This window comes from Apis mellifera, linkage group LG15, assembly GCF_003254395.2.
Source record: "Apis mellifera strain DH4 linkage group LG15, Amel_HAv3.1, whole genome shotgun sequence".
Taxonomy (NCBI): Eukaryota; Metazoa; Arthropoda; class Insecta; order Hymenoptera; family Apidae; genus Apis; species Apis mellifera.
The window spans coordinates 8,755,217-8,771,949 of record NC_037652.1 but is presented as its reverse complement, the minus strand read 5'-3'; the positions used below and the strand labels follow the sequence as shown (position 1 = coordinate 8,771,949).

Below are 16,733 nucleotides of genomic sequence, written 5' to 3'. Positions count from 1 at the left end.
CCTCTCGAAAAACATTTGAAAAACATTTTAGAGTGGGGAGAAAAAAAAAAAAAAAAAAAAGGAAAAAAAATACATCGAGGGAGAAAGCGAGGGACAGGCGATGCGTCGATCCGGTGAAATTTTAATCGAATACATGGAAATCGATTTAACGAAAGTTGACCGAATCCTAAAACCGGAAGAAGAGAAACAGCTTATCGGCAATACTTGTTAATTAAAAAACGGCCGCTTTCAAATTCAATTCCGATTACCTTCATTTCCGTACAAAAATTAGTAATGGGAATTATACAAGCAGCGCCGCATCGTATAAAATCGTCGAACTAATGATTTATCCGGCAGAACTTGTTGCGTATTTCGTAAGATGGCGTGTCGTGGCACTTATTAAACAACGATATATAAGAAAAACGAAGACTCCATTTTCTTTCGATTGAACTTTTTTTTTTATTTTTTTTATTTTTATTTTTTTCTCTTTTTAATCATAAATACTCGATCGGATCGAGATACAATCGAAGGAAAACTTTTATTTCCACTTTTATTTCCCTTCGATTGTATTTCACGTTCTTCCCTCCTCTTTTTTATCATTTTGATTTATCTTTAACTATTTTTATAACTTGCTTTCCTTTCGTTTCCACTTTCTTTTTCGTACGAAAAGGATTTTTATAATAAATAATCCCATGATAAATAAATATCGGTCGATAAATATCGGATTCTAAAATAAAAAGAAAAATAAAAATATATAAAATTATTGTTGCATGCAATACTATATAAATTCCATTCTTTCGTACGACCCTTTTAAAACACGAATTTCATTTTCTCTCTCCCTTTTGTTTCGCAAGATGTGACATCTTCACTTTATTCGGCGACAGTTTATACGAAAGGATTCCCTTCTCGTTCCAATACGAAATTCCCAGTTAATTCCCACCGTTGTAAATCGTTCCACTGCCCGAAAGGAAGATAAGAAAGATAAGAAAATGCATCGGCCAGATTACATCATTCCCTGGGTGGAAATGCGGGCGAGAGACGAGAACATTCGAAAAGCATTCAAGTGTTATCCCGTGGTAAGTGGAACTTTCCAAACGAATACGGGAAGAGTTTAATAATTAACGCGGAGAAAGAGAGAGAGAGAGAGAGAGAGGGAGAAAGAGAGAGAGAGAGAGAAGAACCGTGTTCGGTTCTATTCCAGAAGAGGGCGAATTCGTTGGCAGTGAAGCTGAGACAGCTCTCGGTACGAGATACGGAAAAACCACTTCCCGGAAATCTATCACTCGGGATGAAATTTCCTTTTCTTTTCTGCTCGCTGTCTCATCCTCGATCAAATATCACGTTCTATCCACGTCTATGTATTAATATTTCGGGAGAACGCGAGTGTAAAAATTTTTCTAAATTGTAGATTTTATGATGAAAAAAAAAAAAAATTTTCGCGAATTGAAAATAAAGTATTGCTTTTGATAAATCCTCCTCCGTGCAAGTATTAATACGTATAATTGAAAATCATCGTGAAACGCAATTGGTGGGAGAAATTGATTTCAGTTGGAACCGTTCGCTCCGCGACACTCGATCTCTTATTTTAACAATAATAAAGAGGACAGCACCGGATGGGCATACGAGCGTCTTCATAAAGTGGACGGTTTCGATCCCGGCAAGCCGCGATGCGATCGTATCAAGCAGAGTCTTATTTGGCTGGAAATCTCGAGGGAGAACAAAGGTCTCAAGATCCCGCTGATTACCAGTCACTCGTACGGCAGGCCGAACAGGGTTCAAATAGATGTCCCTGACAAGAGGTATCATCGATGCAGCAAACTGAAAGAATTTTATTCCCGCTGCGGATTTGAATTAACCACCGGTGATGAGAAGAAAGAGGAGAACCCGGTTTGTCTCCATTAAAACGTGCCTATTCGTTTTCCACGTTTTCTCTCTCTATAATTTAACCATCGATTTGTTATTCGATTCGAATTTAAATGGCGATATATAAGTAAGAACGAAATAATTATATTATCATTCATCTTCGAAATTTTCGTATATTTATGACGTATACGATTTTATTTTTTCGAATTATTTTAATCGAGATATATATATATATTTTTTGTATATTATGTTTTATTATTTGATGTATATTTATATTAGTTTTATATTTGTATTTTATATATTTGTATACTATATGTATTTTGTACAATGTAAATAAATAAATAACATCGATTTTTCCACTCTTGAATTACTAATTTAAAATTTATATTTAACATACAGTGATAAAAATTATTCTATATCGAAGAATTTTCAATCTACTATCCTCTAATAGGAAGAAACGAAAACATTCGATTTCCTATCTGGCATATTTTTTTCAATATTGTAGAAATATCATTATGTGATTTTTGTGTACAAATTGTATAAAAAAAGTAATAGAAAAATTAATACTGGTGGCGCCATCTCGCGTTTGGACGCTGGAAGCTTCGATTTGTTACTAGCAAAGCAGAATATGCAAGGAGGTATTCGTGACGTCACGGAGTGAGAGAGAGAGAGAGAGAGAGAGAGAGAGAGAGAGAGAGAAGGAAAGAGTGCGAGAAGGACAGAGACTAATACTTCCCACCATTTTGAAAATTCTATAAATTAATTAATTATTCGTTTTCTATTAAAAATTTTTGCACTTTTAAGTTCGCATCTTCTCGTCGAATCTTTGTACAAGATTCCCGTGTCGATTTTAATGCAAAATACTTCACAATTAATCGTTCATTAATGATTATTAACGATTAATGTTACCGACCATACCGACGCTGTTAATACTTAACACGATTTTCATTGATTCCTCATTATTATAGAATTTATTTATAAATGTGAATATACACATTTGAAACGTTACTCCTTCCCCTACTTTCACGTATAATTTTTATTTTTGTTTTCGTTTAAATGAACAAATCGATTATTTATTATTCGGTTACGGAATGGGAAATTTCGATCGAAACGTTGTCTAGGATAATTATTTTAATTGTTGATAAACGAATAATTAAAAAGAATTTCGCGTTAAAATTAACACGAGAAACTTGGGTGAAGCTTCAGCTTTAAGATGCAAGCCTAAAGTTACAGAAATTTTTAGTAAAAAATGTGTAATTAATCAATTTTCGATGTTTAGCGTTTTCAAAATGGTGAGGATATTATCTGTCCTTCTCGCACGTTGATCTCCTTGTCTGTGACGTCACGAATACCTCCTTGCACGTTCTACTTTGCTAGTAACTAGTCCGAACTTCCAGCGTCCAAACGCGAGATGGCGCCACCTGTATTAAATTTTATATTAATTTTCTTCATCTAATTTATAAGCAAAATAATTTGTAAAAATAAAGGAAGAAACGAAGTGATAATTCCATAACTTTGAAATATATTTGTTTGAAGGAAAGAAAAATCTTGTTGAACTTTTTCAAACTATATTTCATTATCAAAAAAATATAAAATTAAGTAAATTAAATATGTTATTATATATATCACGATGTTTTGATAATATTCGACAAGAATTTCGAGCGCCAATTCTTTCCTACGTATGTTTCACTGTATAAATTTCTTGATTTTGAATCAAGAGAGTATAACTTGAAAAGAAGTGGCACGTGAAATTTGTCATCAAATTTGGAAACCAAGTTAAAAATTATTTATAAAATACAAACTCGATAACTTTTCCATTATTTCCTCGCATAAAATTATACTCGATCGATCATTTTTATCAATTTCTAACCAATATAATACATTTTCTATTAATCCTTGGCTATCTCTTTTCCCAGTCGCTGACTCGAATACAGATTTCCACGCTGTCGGACGAAAGAAACGATGAACATGGAATCATTTCAGATATAACGTTTGCTTCTGTATATACGGAATTTAAATCAATATTGGTTCGAAAAACCTCAAACCTGCATCGAGAATTCCACACTTTTACGTTTTACGATTATCGTCATAATTTCCACCTCCGATTTCCACCGTTGAATGGTTCATTAATGCCGTTATCGCACTTTTCAACGATTATTATATTTAATAATTAATACAAACAACGCATTAAATAAACATTAATGGATTTAACCGGAAAGCTTAAATATTTTCTTTACGAGTAGAAAATTCGAAGCCAAATTAATCATAATTTCGAATGTAATTTCCGCTTTGGAAATCGGTATTACAAATTAATTAAAACGTCTCTCGCGAGAGCATAATTTCCATTTTAATTTCGTTACCATGAATTTCATTTCTCCCGAGCGTAGACAATTTTATCCATTATCTTCGAGGATATGTATCGCGAATTGGTCGAATCAACTGTATCTCTACCTTTCCACTTGTCATATTCCAGCAAAAGTAGCGCGATACTCGATTCGTTGTTTTCGAATACGCGGAGATAGGCACGAGAAGGAGGTATACCTACGAGCATATACCTCCTATACCTACTACTCCTAGCTGGCATCAAGTTTCGTGCAAGCGTATCGAGAGATCGCTGAAATTCATAGGTATAGAAAGTAACGAGATATAGGAAGTCGAGTAGGATTTTACATAACCTAGAATACGCTCCCGAAAGAACGTGTGCTCGCGAGTGCGATACAATTGTTCGTGAGAATCGTGAAATGTGTACCGTGAAAATATTGTTCCTTTAATGCGATATAAATAATATAGGCGAATAAATATAGTGTTAAACGTGTCAAGGAAGGAATTTATCGGAATGGAATATCGTACGCGACAGATGAAAATATTAATTTTACGCGACATAACCTCTCGGTTGCAACAATTTTCTCCTTGTTCTCGTTTATGTGGCAGTTATTCGAAGGAAACGTCGATGAAACGAACATCAAAAGTTCAGTATTCTCGCGAGACTGAGACGGAAGGATCTCGATCGAAGGAGAAGTTTCGTTGGAAATTTATGCGCATTAACGTAGGCCAGGATATTCATCGTGGCTGTTAATCGACCAGGGTCACGGGCGCCGACTTTTCAAATTCTTTCTTTTTCGCCCCGTTAATTAAAAGTTTAATTAAAGCCACGTCAATTAATCAGAATTCTGTTTCGGCACACTGTTGTGGCCGCGTTCCTCGTTGTTCAGGCAGGGGGGGGGGGGGGCGAGGATTGTTGGCGAAAAGAAATAAAAAAGACGGCGTTGTCCTGTGTTGTTGCCGACCAACCGGCCAATTAAAAAGTCGTCTCGGCCACAAACTTTCGCCGTTTAACGATGCTCGGAACCGTGCTCGAACGAAGTGAATTTGTTGCACGAGAGAAACCGTCACCTGTTCAAACATTCGTATTAATAGATCCTATTACGAATTTCGTACTCTCCGAATAAATATAATTTCGACCAATTCGTTGCTAGTAATTTTTCTTTTCCTCAAATTTGATATTACTTCTTTTCTTTTAATGAAAAACGCGCTTAATGGCCCCGCTTAATTTTTAATCTAAATCGAATAAATAACTTTTGCTCGCCGTGCAAACTAATTTACGATTTAATCGTGGCGCTTTCGTTTCAAAGGGCTCGGATCCTATTTTTTCTTTTTTCTCTTCCTTCGAGAAAGCAACGAGGAAGAGTTTGAACCGCGACGATGCACGATCGGTAGGGCAGGGAATTATCGGCGAACGCCGCCTCGCTCGAAAACTCGATCAGCAATAATTATATCGGCGCGCGCATCGGCCGATACGCCCGCTGCCCCTCTCGATCCTTCGCAGTCTTCAATCTAATTTCCTTTGCCTCGCGTCAAGCGACGAAACCGAAAGAGATATCCACAGTGTGACCTTATCTCCCTAAGAACCTCGCTCGTGTTTCTCGCGGGAATAAATTCGACCAAGGCTTCGACGTCACGAGATGGCTCTTCCTCTCTCTTCCTTATTTCTTTTTCTTTTCTTTTTCCATGAATTACGTTTATTGTTACGTATTCGTCAAAAAAGATGGATAAAACAGGTTTCGAAGTGTCGCGGTTGTTACAAATTTACGACGCGTGTAATTTTTTTCCCAACTGGAAAAATTAATCGCGCATCTTCCGATCCAACTTTCGCGCGTTTCTTCTCGCTGTATCTACTCGGGAAATTCCATGGTGTATCGTATTTGTTTCAGGATTTACACGTCCACGCTGGCCGTGCTAAAAGCGCATCCGACATTAATCCCTTAAGGATCGGCATTGCCAAGCATTTTCCCAAAAGAAATCAGCCGTTGTATGCTTTCTATCCACTCGAGGGATTTGAGCGGAAACGTTGAAATTAATTTAGAGAAAAAAAAGGAAAGAAGGAAGAAAAAATTAGAACAAAGTACAAATCTATATATATATATATGGAAATGTAGAGGTTGTAACGGAATATATTTGTATTTGCTCGATGATTTGAAAAAAAAAAAAAAAAGAGAGAAAAATTTTTTATTCAGGAACCGCGTTCACGAAGAAAGTCGATAAATCAGATTTTCATTTCGACGCTCCTCTAATATTTATCCAACTCGTTCCCGTTTGTTTAATTGTGTAAGATCGCGTTAGAGATCGTAAGTTACGAGATAAACGGGCAAAAGTGACGTTTGGACGTTTTTATTTAATAACACTTCCATTCTCGTCGAAACTTTGCAACGATAACTTGATAAAAAAAAAAAAGGAAGGGGAGAGAGGGAAAAGAAACAACTCAAACAATTCATTCCAAACCGACGTTACTGCTTCTGCTATTTGATATTTGTCCCAAGATTTAAAACTATTCGTCAATTGATAATCCATTTATTGCCACTGATATTTCAACTTTGCGTATCCATAAAAGCTCTGCCTTTTGCAAACACAGAATGCAAACGACTATTCCTTCTCCGTTATTATTTCGTGAAAAAAAATTTTCCATATTTATACGTTAATAACGTGTTTCGTCTCCAACGATAAACTCGCTGTAAATATTATTTTCTCTTTCTTTTCCTCGAGTAATTTTAAAATTTTAAAAACTACTACATCATTCCATCATTTATCGTTATCGTTCTAATTTTCCTTTTAAACGAATAAAAAAAAAAAAAAAAAAAAAAAAGAAAAGAGAAGAATTTCACGAATTTAACGGATTAAAATCGAAATTTCATCGATCCTATCTCTAAATAAAACAATTAATTCATACAAATTTTTCTCGAGATTATATTATTGCATATCAATAAATCACTATAACCATAGAATGGATTAATTCGTCTTCGAAACATACCACGCAATTATTGCGTGCTAACATTTTTTTCTCCCTCCTCCTCCCCCTTCCCATCCTCCTTCTAAAAACGGAGTATAAATCGCGGAGCGCGTTCTCTCGTCATATCTATTTCCGGCAGATTTACGGGATGTATAAATTATTAGAATCGGGACATTGTTTGTTCGAAACAATGCCTCATTGAACCGTTCGCACCGACCTCTCTCGTCTCTCTCTCTCCCCCTCTCCTTCCCAGCCGCATCGTTCCGTTTTAGTTTATCTGAGTTTTCGAATCGTCGCCGATAAGATGACACGGCGGTGTTTGCCGAGGAATCATTCTCCAACGTTCTCCCTCGAGCGCGTCCCTCAAACGTTTATTTATATTTACAACGATTGTTCCGCCGTTGTATAAATTTTCGGTCGGCGGAGGCCCCGAATCGAGTCGAGAGCCGCGCGCAAACGGGAGCATGGCGATGCCGATCAGCGCCTCGGCCGAGCAATCGGGCAACGAGCGCCGCCATCGCGCCATCTGTGCGACGAAGGCGACGACCGACGAGCAGCGCCACCATCGCCGCAACCATCGCCAATCGTGCTCGCTTCTGCTCGACTCGTCAGACGTGGACAAGATCGTCGGTCGTAGACTCGGCACGGCCGAGTTTCGCGTGTCGAGCTGGAGTTTGGACATGTTGGGGGAGACGAACGGATTCCTGGGCCAGTACTACACTCTCTCGGTTACGATGGAGGATGGCGGGTCCCTGAGATTCTTCGCGAAGACGCCACCGCCCACCACCAGCCCGCAGTACGACTTCCTGGTCCGGCACAACACGTTCAACAAGGAGATCGACGTTTACGGTGAGATAATACCCGAGATGGGGGTGGGGAGCGGGGAGAAGTGGTTGCCAGATTACTACCTGGGCAAGAACGATCGTATAATAGTTCTGGAGGACGCGGTGGACAGCGGCTACGCCATGTTGGACAAGTACGAGGCGTACGGGAAGGGGCATTGGTTACTGTTGGCGAGGGTGATCGCGACTCTTCACTCGAGATCGTTGATACTGGACGAGAGGCTTCGACGGGGAACGGGAAGGACGTTGTTCGAGGTTTACGGCCATCTGTTGGAAGAGGTGGCGTTCGTGGAGAGCGAGCCGTTGGCGGGCAAATATCTGTCCTCGTGCGTGAAAGGTGCCTGGGCCATGGTCGACATGAACGAGCGTCTGGGGGGGCGCGAGGCCGCGGCCATAAAGGATTGGATAGGCGAGTGGGTGCCGAGATTGCCTGAGTTGGTGGTGTCGTCCGACAGATGGAGGAACGTGATGTGCCATCGGGACTTGTGGTCCAACAACATCATGTTCAAGATGGACGGCGAGGGCAAGCCGGTCGGTTGCTACCTCGTCGACTTCCAATTCCTGCGCTACAGCCCCCCCGCCTACGATTTCGAGACCGCCCTCATCCTCACCACCACGAGAGCGACGAGGCGCGAGTTTCGCGACCTGTTCCTCGACGTTTATTACGACACGGTGAGGAAGGAGTTGTCGGACGAGGGCCTCGTCGCCGACGACTGTTTTCCACGGGAGGAATTCGTGAAGAGTTGCGAGGAGGCGAGGACAATGGCGCTGGCGTACGCGGTTGCCAACATGCAAGTAATGCTGCTGTCGAAGCAAGCGGTCGAGGAATATTTCGTCGGCTCGACCGATAAGTTGGAACATTACGTGTACGGCGATCGACGGCCCGATCTCATCGAGAGCGAGTGCCGCGCCACCGACATGTATCGGACACGTATCATGGAGGTGATCGAGGAAATCGGCGAATACATCGCCTCAAAAGGGGGAAAGTGATGAAGAAAAAAGGGAGGGGGAAGAGAGTGAATCGTCGTGTCTTGCGATACTTGTGATACGTAGAAAGGACGGCCGGAATCCTTTGCCAGAGCTTCGTGAGAGGACCCGTTGTTTAATAGGAGGAATAGTAGTGAATCAGCGAACGTTCTGCCAACGCATCGCGAATATCTCGTTGAGAAACGTTTAATATTTCTCTCTCTCGGTACGAGAATACCGTTTCTTGACACGCTTCTCGATATTCGAAATTGTTGTTACGTTCGTAATATCGTCGTCTGTATGTCTGTAAATATAACGATATAATTGTTCGATTATATTCACCGTTCAACGAGAATTTGGTAGCGTATCCTCGAAAGGGCTTTTCATACGTATGCTTGTTTCGATTATTAATAACTTGTTTCGCAAACAAGAAGTGTCGCACGCAAGAAGTGCTTTTATTATATCGTTTTAATCTCGTTTCTCCTTCTCCCTTTCTTTCTTCCGTTCCTCCCGTTATGTTCCGCACAGCTTCCTTTTTTTCCCTCCCCCCCTTCTCATGATTTGCCTGTCAGCGATACTGTGCACGATAATAAAGTAAATAAAGTCACGTATATGGAAGTCGCGCCATTGTTCCTTCTATTTTCCTCGAGCATATTTTATCTCGACTCGACGAGTTGTTGTTGCTCGTCGAACGAATCCGTTTGTTGCCTCTTCGTAACGTAGCTTTAATATAATTATTTCACGCGTTCGTTTCTCGCGCGTTGGTAGCTTTGTTGTTGAACCGTTGAGAATCGTTAAGAAAGCTAATTTCCTCCTCCCCTCCTCCGTCCTGCGATACGATGCTGCTTTGCCGGCTTAAACGACGCCATCGCTCTCCGTTAGCCGAACTTTATCGTGAAAGGGAAAAGGGATTATGGCACGTAATAAACTTTGCAGAAATCCTCCGCAAGAGGCGGAGAGAGAGAGAGATAGGATAGGAACCCCTAATATTTAAAGTAACTTTTAACCCCCTCCCCTTAATCTTAACTCTATACGCGTTCGACTTTTACATCCTTTGGAGTGTTTTGGCAACGATGACGGTTAGATTGGGAAAAAAAGTAGCACCGTTCAGTGTGTCCTTGGGAAGAAAACACGCGAGTATCTTGGCATCGATGTCTCAAAATTGGTTTCGATGTTCGATATTTCTCTTTTTATAAAAATATTACGAAAATAATTATTAATCATTTACGAAACGGAATCCATTCGAGAATGAAAACGGTTAGATTAAAGAACTGTTTTTGGTGAAAAGGAGGAATTCTTTGGAAAGGAAAATACTTTTTTTATGCGTGCGATTATTACCGAGAATAATTATTAATTATTTAGAATCCATCGACAGGATGAGAACGTTGGGTTGAGAAAAAGTAGCATTGGGGAAAAAAGGGAATGGAATGGGGCCACTGTCGAATAGGCGTTGGCAAATTTATCTTGATCGCGCAATAATATCGGATATTCGCCGACTCGGTTGGCGAAAATGAGAAACACCCGGTCCCATTCAATGGGCCGTAATGTTATGTCGGATTAAAGCAGAAGTTCGTTTTATGGCCGGCAATTCGAAGCAGCCGTAATCGTTGCTGTGTCGAGCCAATGACATAACCGTGAAACGGTAAATTGCGCTCACCTATCGATGACGGATCCCAATACCTGTTTTGTATATATATATATATATACATCGCAATAACGCTCAACAATTATTATTATTTTTCCCTCTTCTTTTTTTTTTTTTTTTTAATCATCCCATCCTATTATTCCCCATCACGACGTGCTCGTCTCTTGTTCGAAACGAGTCTGTTCAACGAACGAAATTGTAACCTTCCCATTGTGCAGCAGTGACCGTGGCAAATACGCGATAAACAGGAAGATGAATGCGAGCAACAGCGAGGTCATTGAAAATTTCAGGCAGCCTGAACATTTCGCGTTCCTTTCCCGAGTAAACGCGAAATTATTTTGTACGAACCGTGAAATTCCTTCGAACGCGCGCCTTCTTTTTATCGGATCAGGATTTTTGGAAATCCAAAACGCGCGCGAATATTTAAATTCGATGGAAAAAAAGAAGTGAAATCGAGAGAACTTTGACTCACGTGACGAAGTTAAACCGTTCGATTGCTACGAGAGGGAAATAGTTATTCACAGGTGGTGGAATTACGTTGGACGATTTCGAGCGATCGCCGTTGCAACATTATCGAGAGGAACGGTGTACCAAATCTGTTAATCGCAAAAGCTCGCTGTTCCTCGTGTGCTCATTATACTTGGCGGGCCACGGGCTTCCCATTGAACGATGTAGAATTATCATCGATCAGCCGATAGCATTACGATTCCATTATCTGCATCTGTGCCGAACTCGGCCCGGCTAACCCTCGCTCGTTACCAACCGCCTCCATCTCCAACCCGTAATCCCATCATTGTGCCGTACCTTGCGAATATTATCTAGTATTTACTAGACGTTAATTAATCTTCCTTAAAATCATTATTTTCAAACACGTTTCTTTCTGTATACATCCACTTTCCCTTTTATTCCAATCGTTTTCATAAATAAAACCTTATCCGAAATGATACTCCCCTCGTCAAATTCTTCTTGATTCATTTTCGAAATTGACGAGGATATTAATTTCATTTTCGAAATCGAGAATTTTTCTTCTTCCCCTCCCTCGAACTTCGAACTTTCGTTTCGAAGAAAGGCGAGTTTACGTGCGGAGGGAGGACGTTCGAAATTCCGTCGATCGTGCGTCGCGAAACGAAGGAGGCCAACGACATTCGACGGGAGGACGGCGCGCGCCCACTCGCGAAATGGTCGTGGGCCAGACTGGCGCGTCGCATCGACGCGTCCCACGAAAATCTCGCGGCACTCTCTCGTGGCGGCGAAGGGCGCAGGCGCCCCCGACGTCCGGCATCCGGTGGCGGCAAGCCGACTCCGGATTTTCTCTCTAGTGTCGCGTCAACCGCCGCTCGAGTGTCGCGCGCGTCGTTCTGCACCCTTCTGCACTCGACTCGACTCGAATCCAACCCTCCCTCTCGATTCCTCGACGCGCGCTCCTCGATGCCATGGATTCCATTCCGACGGGGTGGCTCGCGTGATTTTGAGCGGGGAGGTAACGCGCAATTATGAGGGAGAAACGTTAAAACGGTTGAGCCGTGGTGGTTCGCGGCCGAGAAGGAGATCGAATGGGTGACGACACGTGTGTTTATATTTATATTCGTTTACACCGTAACCGTTCCCTCGAAATATCGCCGCGATATTATTGTCGAGTGTGTATGTAAACACGTGTACGTAAAACTCGTGCGTGTATATTGTTGCTCGAAGGTGTTTCGCAGTCGGCGTTTCGTCGTCGTTCGAGCGATCGTCGAAGGGGAAAAATCTTTTTTGTGGGAAAGGAACGTCGTGCGTGTGTGTGTGTATGTGTGTGTGTGTCGCAAAGAAGGGGGCAATCGGAGGAAAGTGCGTCGACTATGAATTGGTGGAAAGTGCGAGCTGTCGCGAATTCACCGGAGAATCCGTCGCCCGGCTGTGAAGGAATGCTCGTGTCGGGCGCCGAAGCACGAGGGACGTCGCATCTTTAACGTAATGGTGAGTGCGAGTATAAATTCCCTTCGAACATCTGCATCTCCGCCGCGGCTCGGATCGACATTTTTTTTTTCCGCGCGGAAGAAGATAAATCTTTGGTAGGAAGAGTGGCAGCGTTTTTTCGGGAAATATTTGCGTGTCGTTTCGTTGTTTTTTCAAAGGGGAAATAAAAAATTGGACGTTGTCGCGAGTTGTTGCGAACTGGCGCGAGATGGCGAGATTTTTTTGTATTCCTTGCAACGGGACACGCCGCGTAAACGCGTACAAACAAAGCAAAGTATCGCGGTTGAGAATCGTTGAAGCGTCGTCGCGCCAGCGATCCGTCCACCATTTTTTTTTTTTTTTCCCCTTCCTTTCTTTTTCCCCGCGCGCGAAAACCCCGATTTTACTGGGAAAACGTTTGAACGGAACATTGATCCCTCATCGGATTAATGTTTTTCCAACATTGCCCCAAGCCATTCTCCTTTTACGATTGAAAATAAAATCAAGGGACGGTCGTACTTTTTTGTCCTTGATCTACGTGCTTCGCGTCGCACGTAAATACGTTTCGCACATTGTATACGTTTTCGAAGAAAAATATTTTAGCTCAATATTACGTGTATACACGAATTTGTTTAAACTGCTCTTTTAAAATAATAGCCAACAAAAAATACGATAAATTAATTCGAAATTCGAAAGAAGACATATTGCATGCGATGCGTTCAAAGTAAAAAAAATAAGATTTCAGGGATGAAATATACGTAGGCGTGTAAAGCGTATATATATATATATATATATATATATATATATCTCGTGGCTGGATGCATAGAGTAGAAAAGGAGAGGCGACCAACTATTAACCGCACGTGTCGAGTCGCATAATTTACATACTTGAGTACGTATCTGCTCTCAGGTCAGACACAATGGCACCCGTACGATTTTACCGTATATATACATATATATGTATATTATCCCACTTTGCACACGTACACGGATACACGTCTGACACCTGAACAATTTGGATTGATCGTATCAACTGTTTAATCGCTTTATCCTGACCGGACAATGGAAGAACGATGCTCTGAGCATTGCACCGAGGACCGGTCCGGCAATTAGCTTAAATATCGCTTACATTGACATTAATCGACAGTATCTCGCTTGATTCGAAATCAATTGCGTAACTGTTATGCGTATGCCGTTTAGCCGGGAAAACTAGGATTCTCGTTTTCAAAATGGGATATATATATATATGTATATTATTCGAGTGTTAAATTGAAGCAAGGTACTTCGAAACAAGTTTTCGCGCGAAATACGAACCGGGAGGTAAATCTTAGAGTTTAAATTTCTGGCTGGAATTTAATTGCATCGCATTCTTCTCTCCCCTTTATTTACACCACGTCTTTTTCGTTTGATTAATCTCTCAATTTCGCCTTCTCCTATTTAATGTACAATTAGTCGTGTGGATAAAACCGTTACGCAGAAAATAAGCCGATATATTTCGTGTATAATATCGATTTCTCGGGGGAGAAAAACTAAAGTTTGCCACGTAGTTAGCGATCGAACTCGTGATTAATTAGCCGGGCCTCGGCCAGAATCAATTAGAAAGTTGATCGATTTATTAGCATTTCCTAGACGTTGTATACACCCCGTTCCATTTCCAATATTTCAGCCTAGCGAGAAGAAGGGAAGGGGGGGAGAAGGAAGGAGTCGCGACGATTTCTCGATCGAAAGGTTTCGAGGAAAAAAAAAGAAAAAGTTCGATCCGTTGCTTGGATATATTTTTCACGGACGTTGATTTATCACAACGGATACAACGCGCTTGTCGAAAGTGCATTTACAAGCGTATCGCAACTCGTTGCGCCAAGTTCTTCGATTATTGTCCCCGCCTCGCGCCTTGGAAATTGATTTCCCGTGTCCAGGGCCCCGCCGCCAAATCGCCCATTTGCTCTTTCATTATCTCTCCCCCTCGTATTCCTCATTAAATGCAAACACGCGAATCGAATGGAAAAACGTGCACACTCATCTGTCGCGATCGTTAATCGTAAAGTTGTCCGTTTTAACCGAGAGAGAGAGAGAGAGAGAGAGAGGACAATTTCGAAGGGAATTTCTTTTTTATCGATCGAAAATTGGATTAAAAAAAAGGCTCTTTTCAAAAAAGGAAAGAGAAAATGTTCGTTGAATAAATTTGATCGTAGACGAAAAGAACAATGGTTAATAATAATTCTTCCTCCCCTTATGGAAGGAATGGTAAACGTTTAAAAGATCGATGTAGCTGCTAACCGTGTGTTGCTTATCGTTTTAACGACGGCGATGCCACCGCGCGTTGAGCAGTACGGTTAACGACGTAACACGAAACCGCGAGCGATTAGGAGGGGAAGAGGGCGGTGGACGGACGCGCGACAACGTCGCATAGTTTTGGTCCGATTCCATTCCATTTCTGTAGACAGGACAACACCGCCAGGGCCACGAATGGAGAGATCCCCGTGGGAGAACTTATTCTGCAATGTAAATATATTCGGATGTTTATACAGGCGCACGGTTAAACGCGCAGAAAGTGTTTAGCAATTTTAGCTTGCTTGTCAAGTAAAGCTGTGTCAATTTACTTTGATATCTCATATGCACCGGTATACGGCCGCTTGATGCGCCCGATACACGTGCATCTATACGTACACACACATATACTTACACGCACGCGTGCACACACGTTGCCACTTTTGCGCGCCGTTCGAGACGAACGAGTATAAAATAACGGCGTGGTTTTTCGTTAATTTCGAATCGCTACTCGATCGATCGGAAACCCGGATTTTCGATATTTTAATTAGAGGGGGATCGAATCCGGAAATTGGCCAACTTTCGTCCTAGTAATAATACGAAAGATAAAAACTCTTCCTATCTTTTCGTCCATCTTATCGTGGCATTCGCCGGACGATTCTCGAAATTTCCGAGAGTTTGAATTTCATTTTAAACGAGTTGTTCTTTAAAAAGATTTCTCGCGCGGATGAAATTATTTCAACGTATCGGATATCGAGACGCGTTAATATCGTTTAACCAGATGTTCTCGGGATATCGACGTTTCTCCTCCCACGATTCGTTTCCCCAGTCAAATAATTGATACGTTCGAAATTTGAATTTAATTAATTTATTATTAATCAATCGTTACGAAGCTATTATAAAGCGAGGAGGTATAATAAATATCCATCGTAAATAGTGCTCGGTAAAGATTACGGGATTCGTAACCACTAGTTTTTACACGTATTTAATTTTCGTTTTTTGAATTGGTCGGACGAGATAACGTGTTGTTAGCATAAAACGTGTCAAACGAATCGATCGGTATGCACGGTGTGGAACTCGGGTTTCGGGAACCGTGCATTTACGATGACCGCACGTGGCGCAACACGCAACTACGAAGCGGCAGAGATATACGTTTTCTTGGCAATTGGAACGGCGAGAAAGAGAAGAAGTCATAAACCTCGACTCCGTGTGTGTGCGCTCGCGCATGTGTGCGTGTGTGTGTGTGCGGTACTAGCTCGAACGCTCGATAAATAATGCTGGGCGCACCGTAACGTAAATTTCGGTTCATGCTAAGTTATCGGAGGTGCAACGAGTGTGCATCGAGAGTTTTCGAAAAGTTAAAAGTCAGCCGCGAAATCATGAAATGTTGCATGCGAAACAACGCGGATTCGGATCAACGTCAGTTCTTTTTTTTTTTTCCTTTATCTATCCAATTCATATATTTTTTTACATTGTCGTTGAACGAAATCCTTGGCATTTTTCACATTCAATCCGTGAAAATGAGAACGTGACGAGAAGGTTGGAGAAAAATGCGCCGGATCAGGGGCGAGAATGATTGTGTATTAGCAGTGGTTCAAGTTTCACGTTGAGCTTTAGACAAACGAAGTGGCGGAAGTTTTCGTTGTTTGGCTTTATCGCCAAGGGATTCGATCCTTTGAGAGCGTGCTCGAACTGTCGTACATGCGAGGATCGGTCGCGCAATTAGGTTCATAAGGTTGTGTGCGGAGAAATCGGGAAACTGTGAAAACCATCCTCGTCATGTTTCGCGCATCGACCCTCCGTCCTTCCGTCCTCGGCCCGGTAAATTAACCTTGCAACGTGCTGCAACTTTGAAACCGAATACTTTTCACGGAGGAAATGCTATTATTGCCAATCACGAGCCGAGATAATTTTCCATGTATCCTTACATATAAATTATATATACTTATATA

At 41.5% G+C, this 16,733-nt stretch overlaps 3 protein-coding genes across 4 annotated transcripts in view; all 3 read left to right on the top strand.

The window, feature by feature from the left end:
- The first annotated feature begins 679 nt into the window (after positions 1-679).
- Positions 680-2,023, top strand: LOC102655764. Its single transcript, XM_006563657.3, has 2 exons — positions 680-1,055; positions 1,528-2,023. The coding sequence occupies exons 1-2, from the start codon at positions 969-971 to the stop codon at positions 1,879-1,881; spliced, it is 441 nt and encodes a 146-aa protein (XP_006563720.1). The 5' UTR covers positions 680-968; the 3' UTR covers positions 1,882-2,023.
- A 5,509-nt stretch (positions 2,024-7,532) lies between these two features.
- On the top strand, positions 7,533-9,552 carry LOC726965. The gene has a single exon (XM_006563652.3). It carries the CDS (start codon positions 7,591-7,593, stop codon positions 8,956-8,958), a length of 1,368 nt encoding a protein of 455 aa, XP_006563715.1. The 5' UTR covers positions 7,533-7,590; the 3' UTR covers positions 8,959-9,552.
- An 887-nt stretch (positions 9,553-10,439) lies between these two features.
- The window catches only part of LOC726948 (suppressor of lurcher protein 1), a 388,735-nt gene continuing 382,441 nt past the window's right edge, over positions 10,440-16,733 (top strand). For both annotated transcript variants that reach the window (XR_409726.3, XM_001122665.5), the window contains exon 1: positions 10,440-12,535. Coding sequence is in view for 1 of the 2 variants with exons in the window: in XM_001122665.5 (XP_001122665.2) it covers positions 12,533-12,535 (3 nt within the window). In the remaining variant the exon portion in view is untranslated. The remainder of the gene's footprint in view (positions 12,536-16,733) is intronic.

Excerpts from the sequence above, each read along its gene's own strand:
- LOC102655764 (XM_006563657.3), top strand. The coding sequence starts at position 969 with ATGCATCGGCCAGATTACATCATTCCCTGGGTGGAAATGCGGGCGAGA. Across the intron at positions 1,056-1,527 it reads CATTCAAGTGTTATCCCGTG|TTGGAACCGTTCGCTCCGCG; the intron begins GTAAGTGGAACT and ends AATTGATTTCAG.
- LOC726965 (XM_006563652.3), top strand. The coding sequence starts at position 7,591 with ATGGCGATGCCGATCAGCGCCTCGGCCGAGCAATCGGGCAACGAGCGC.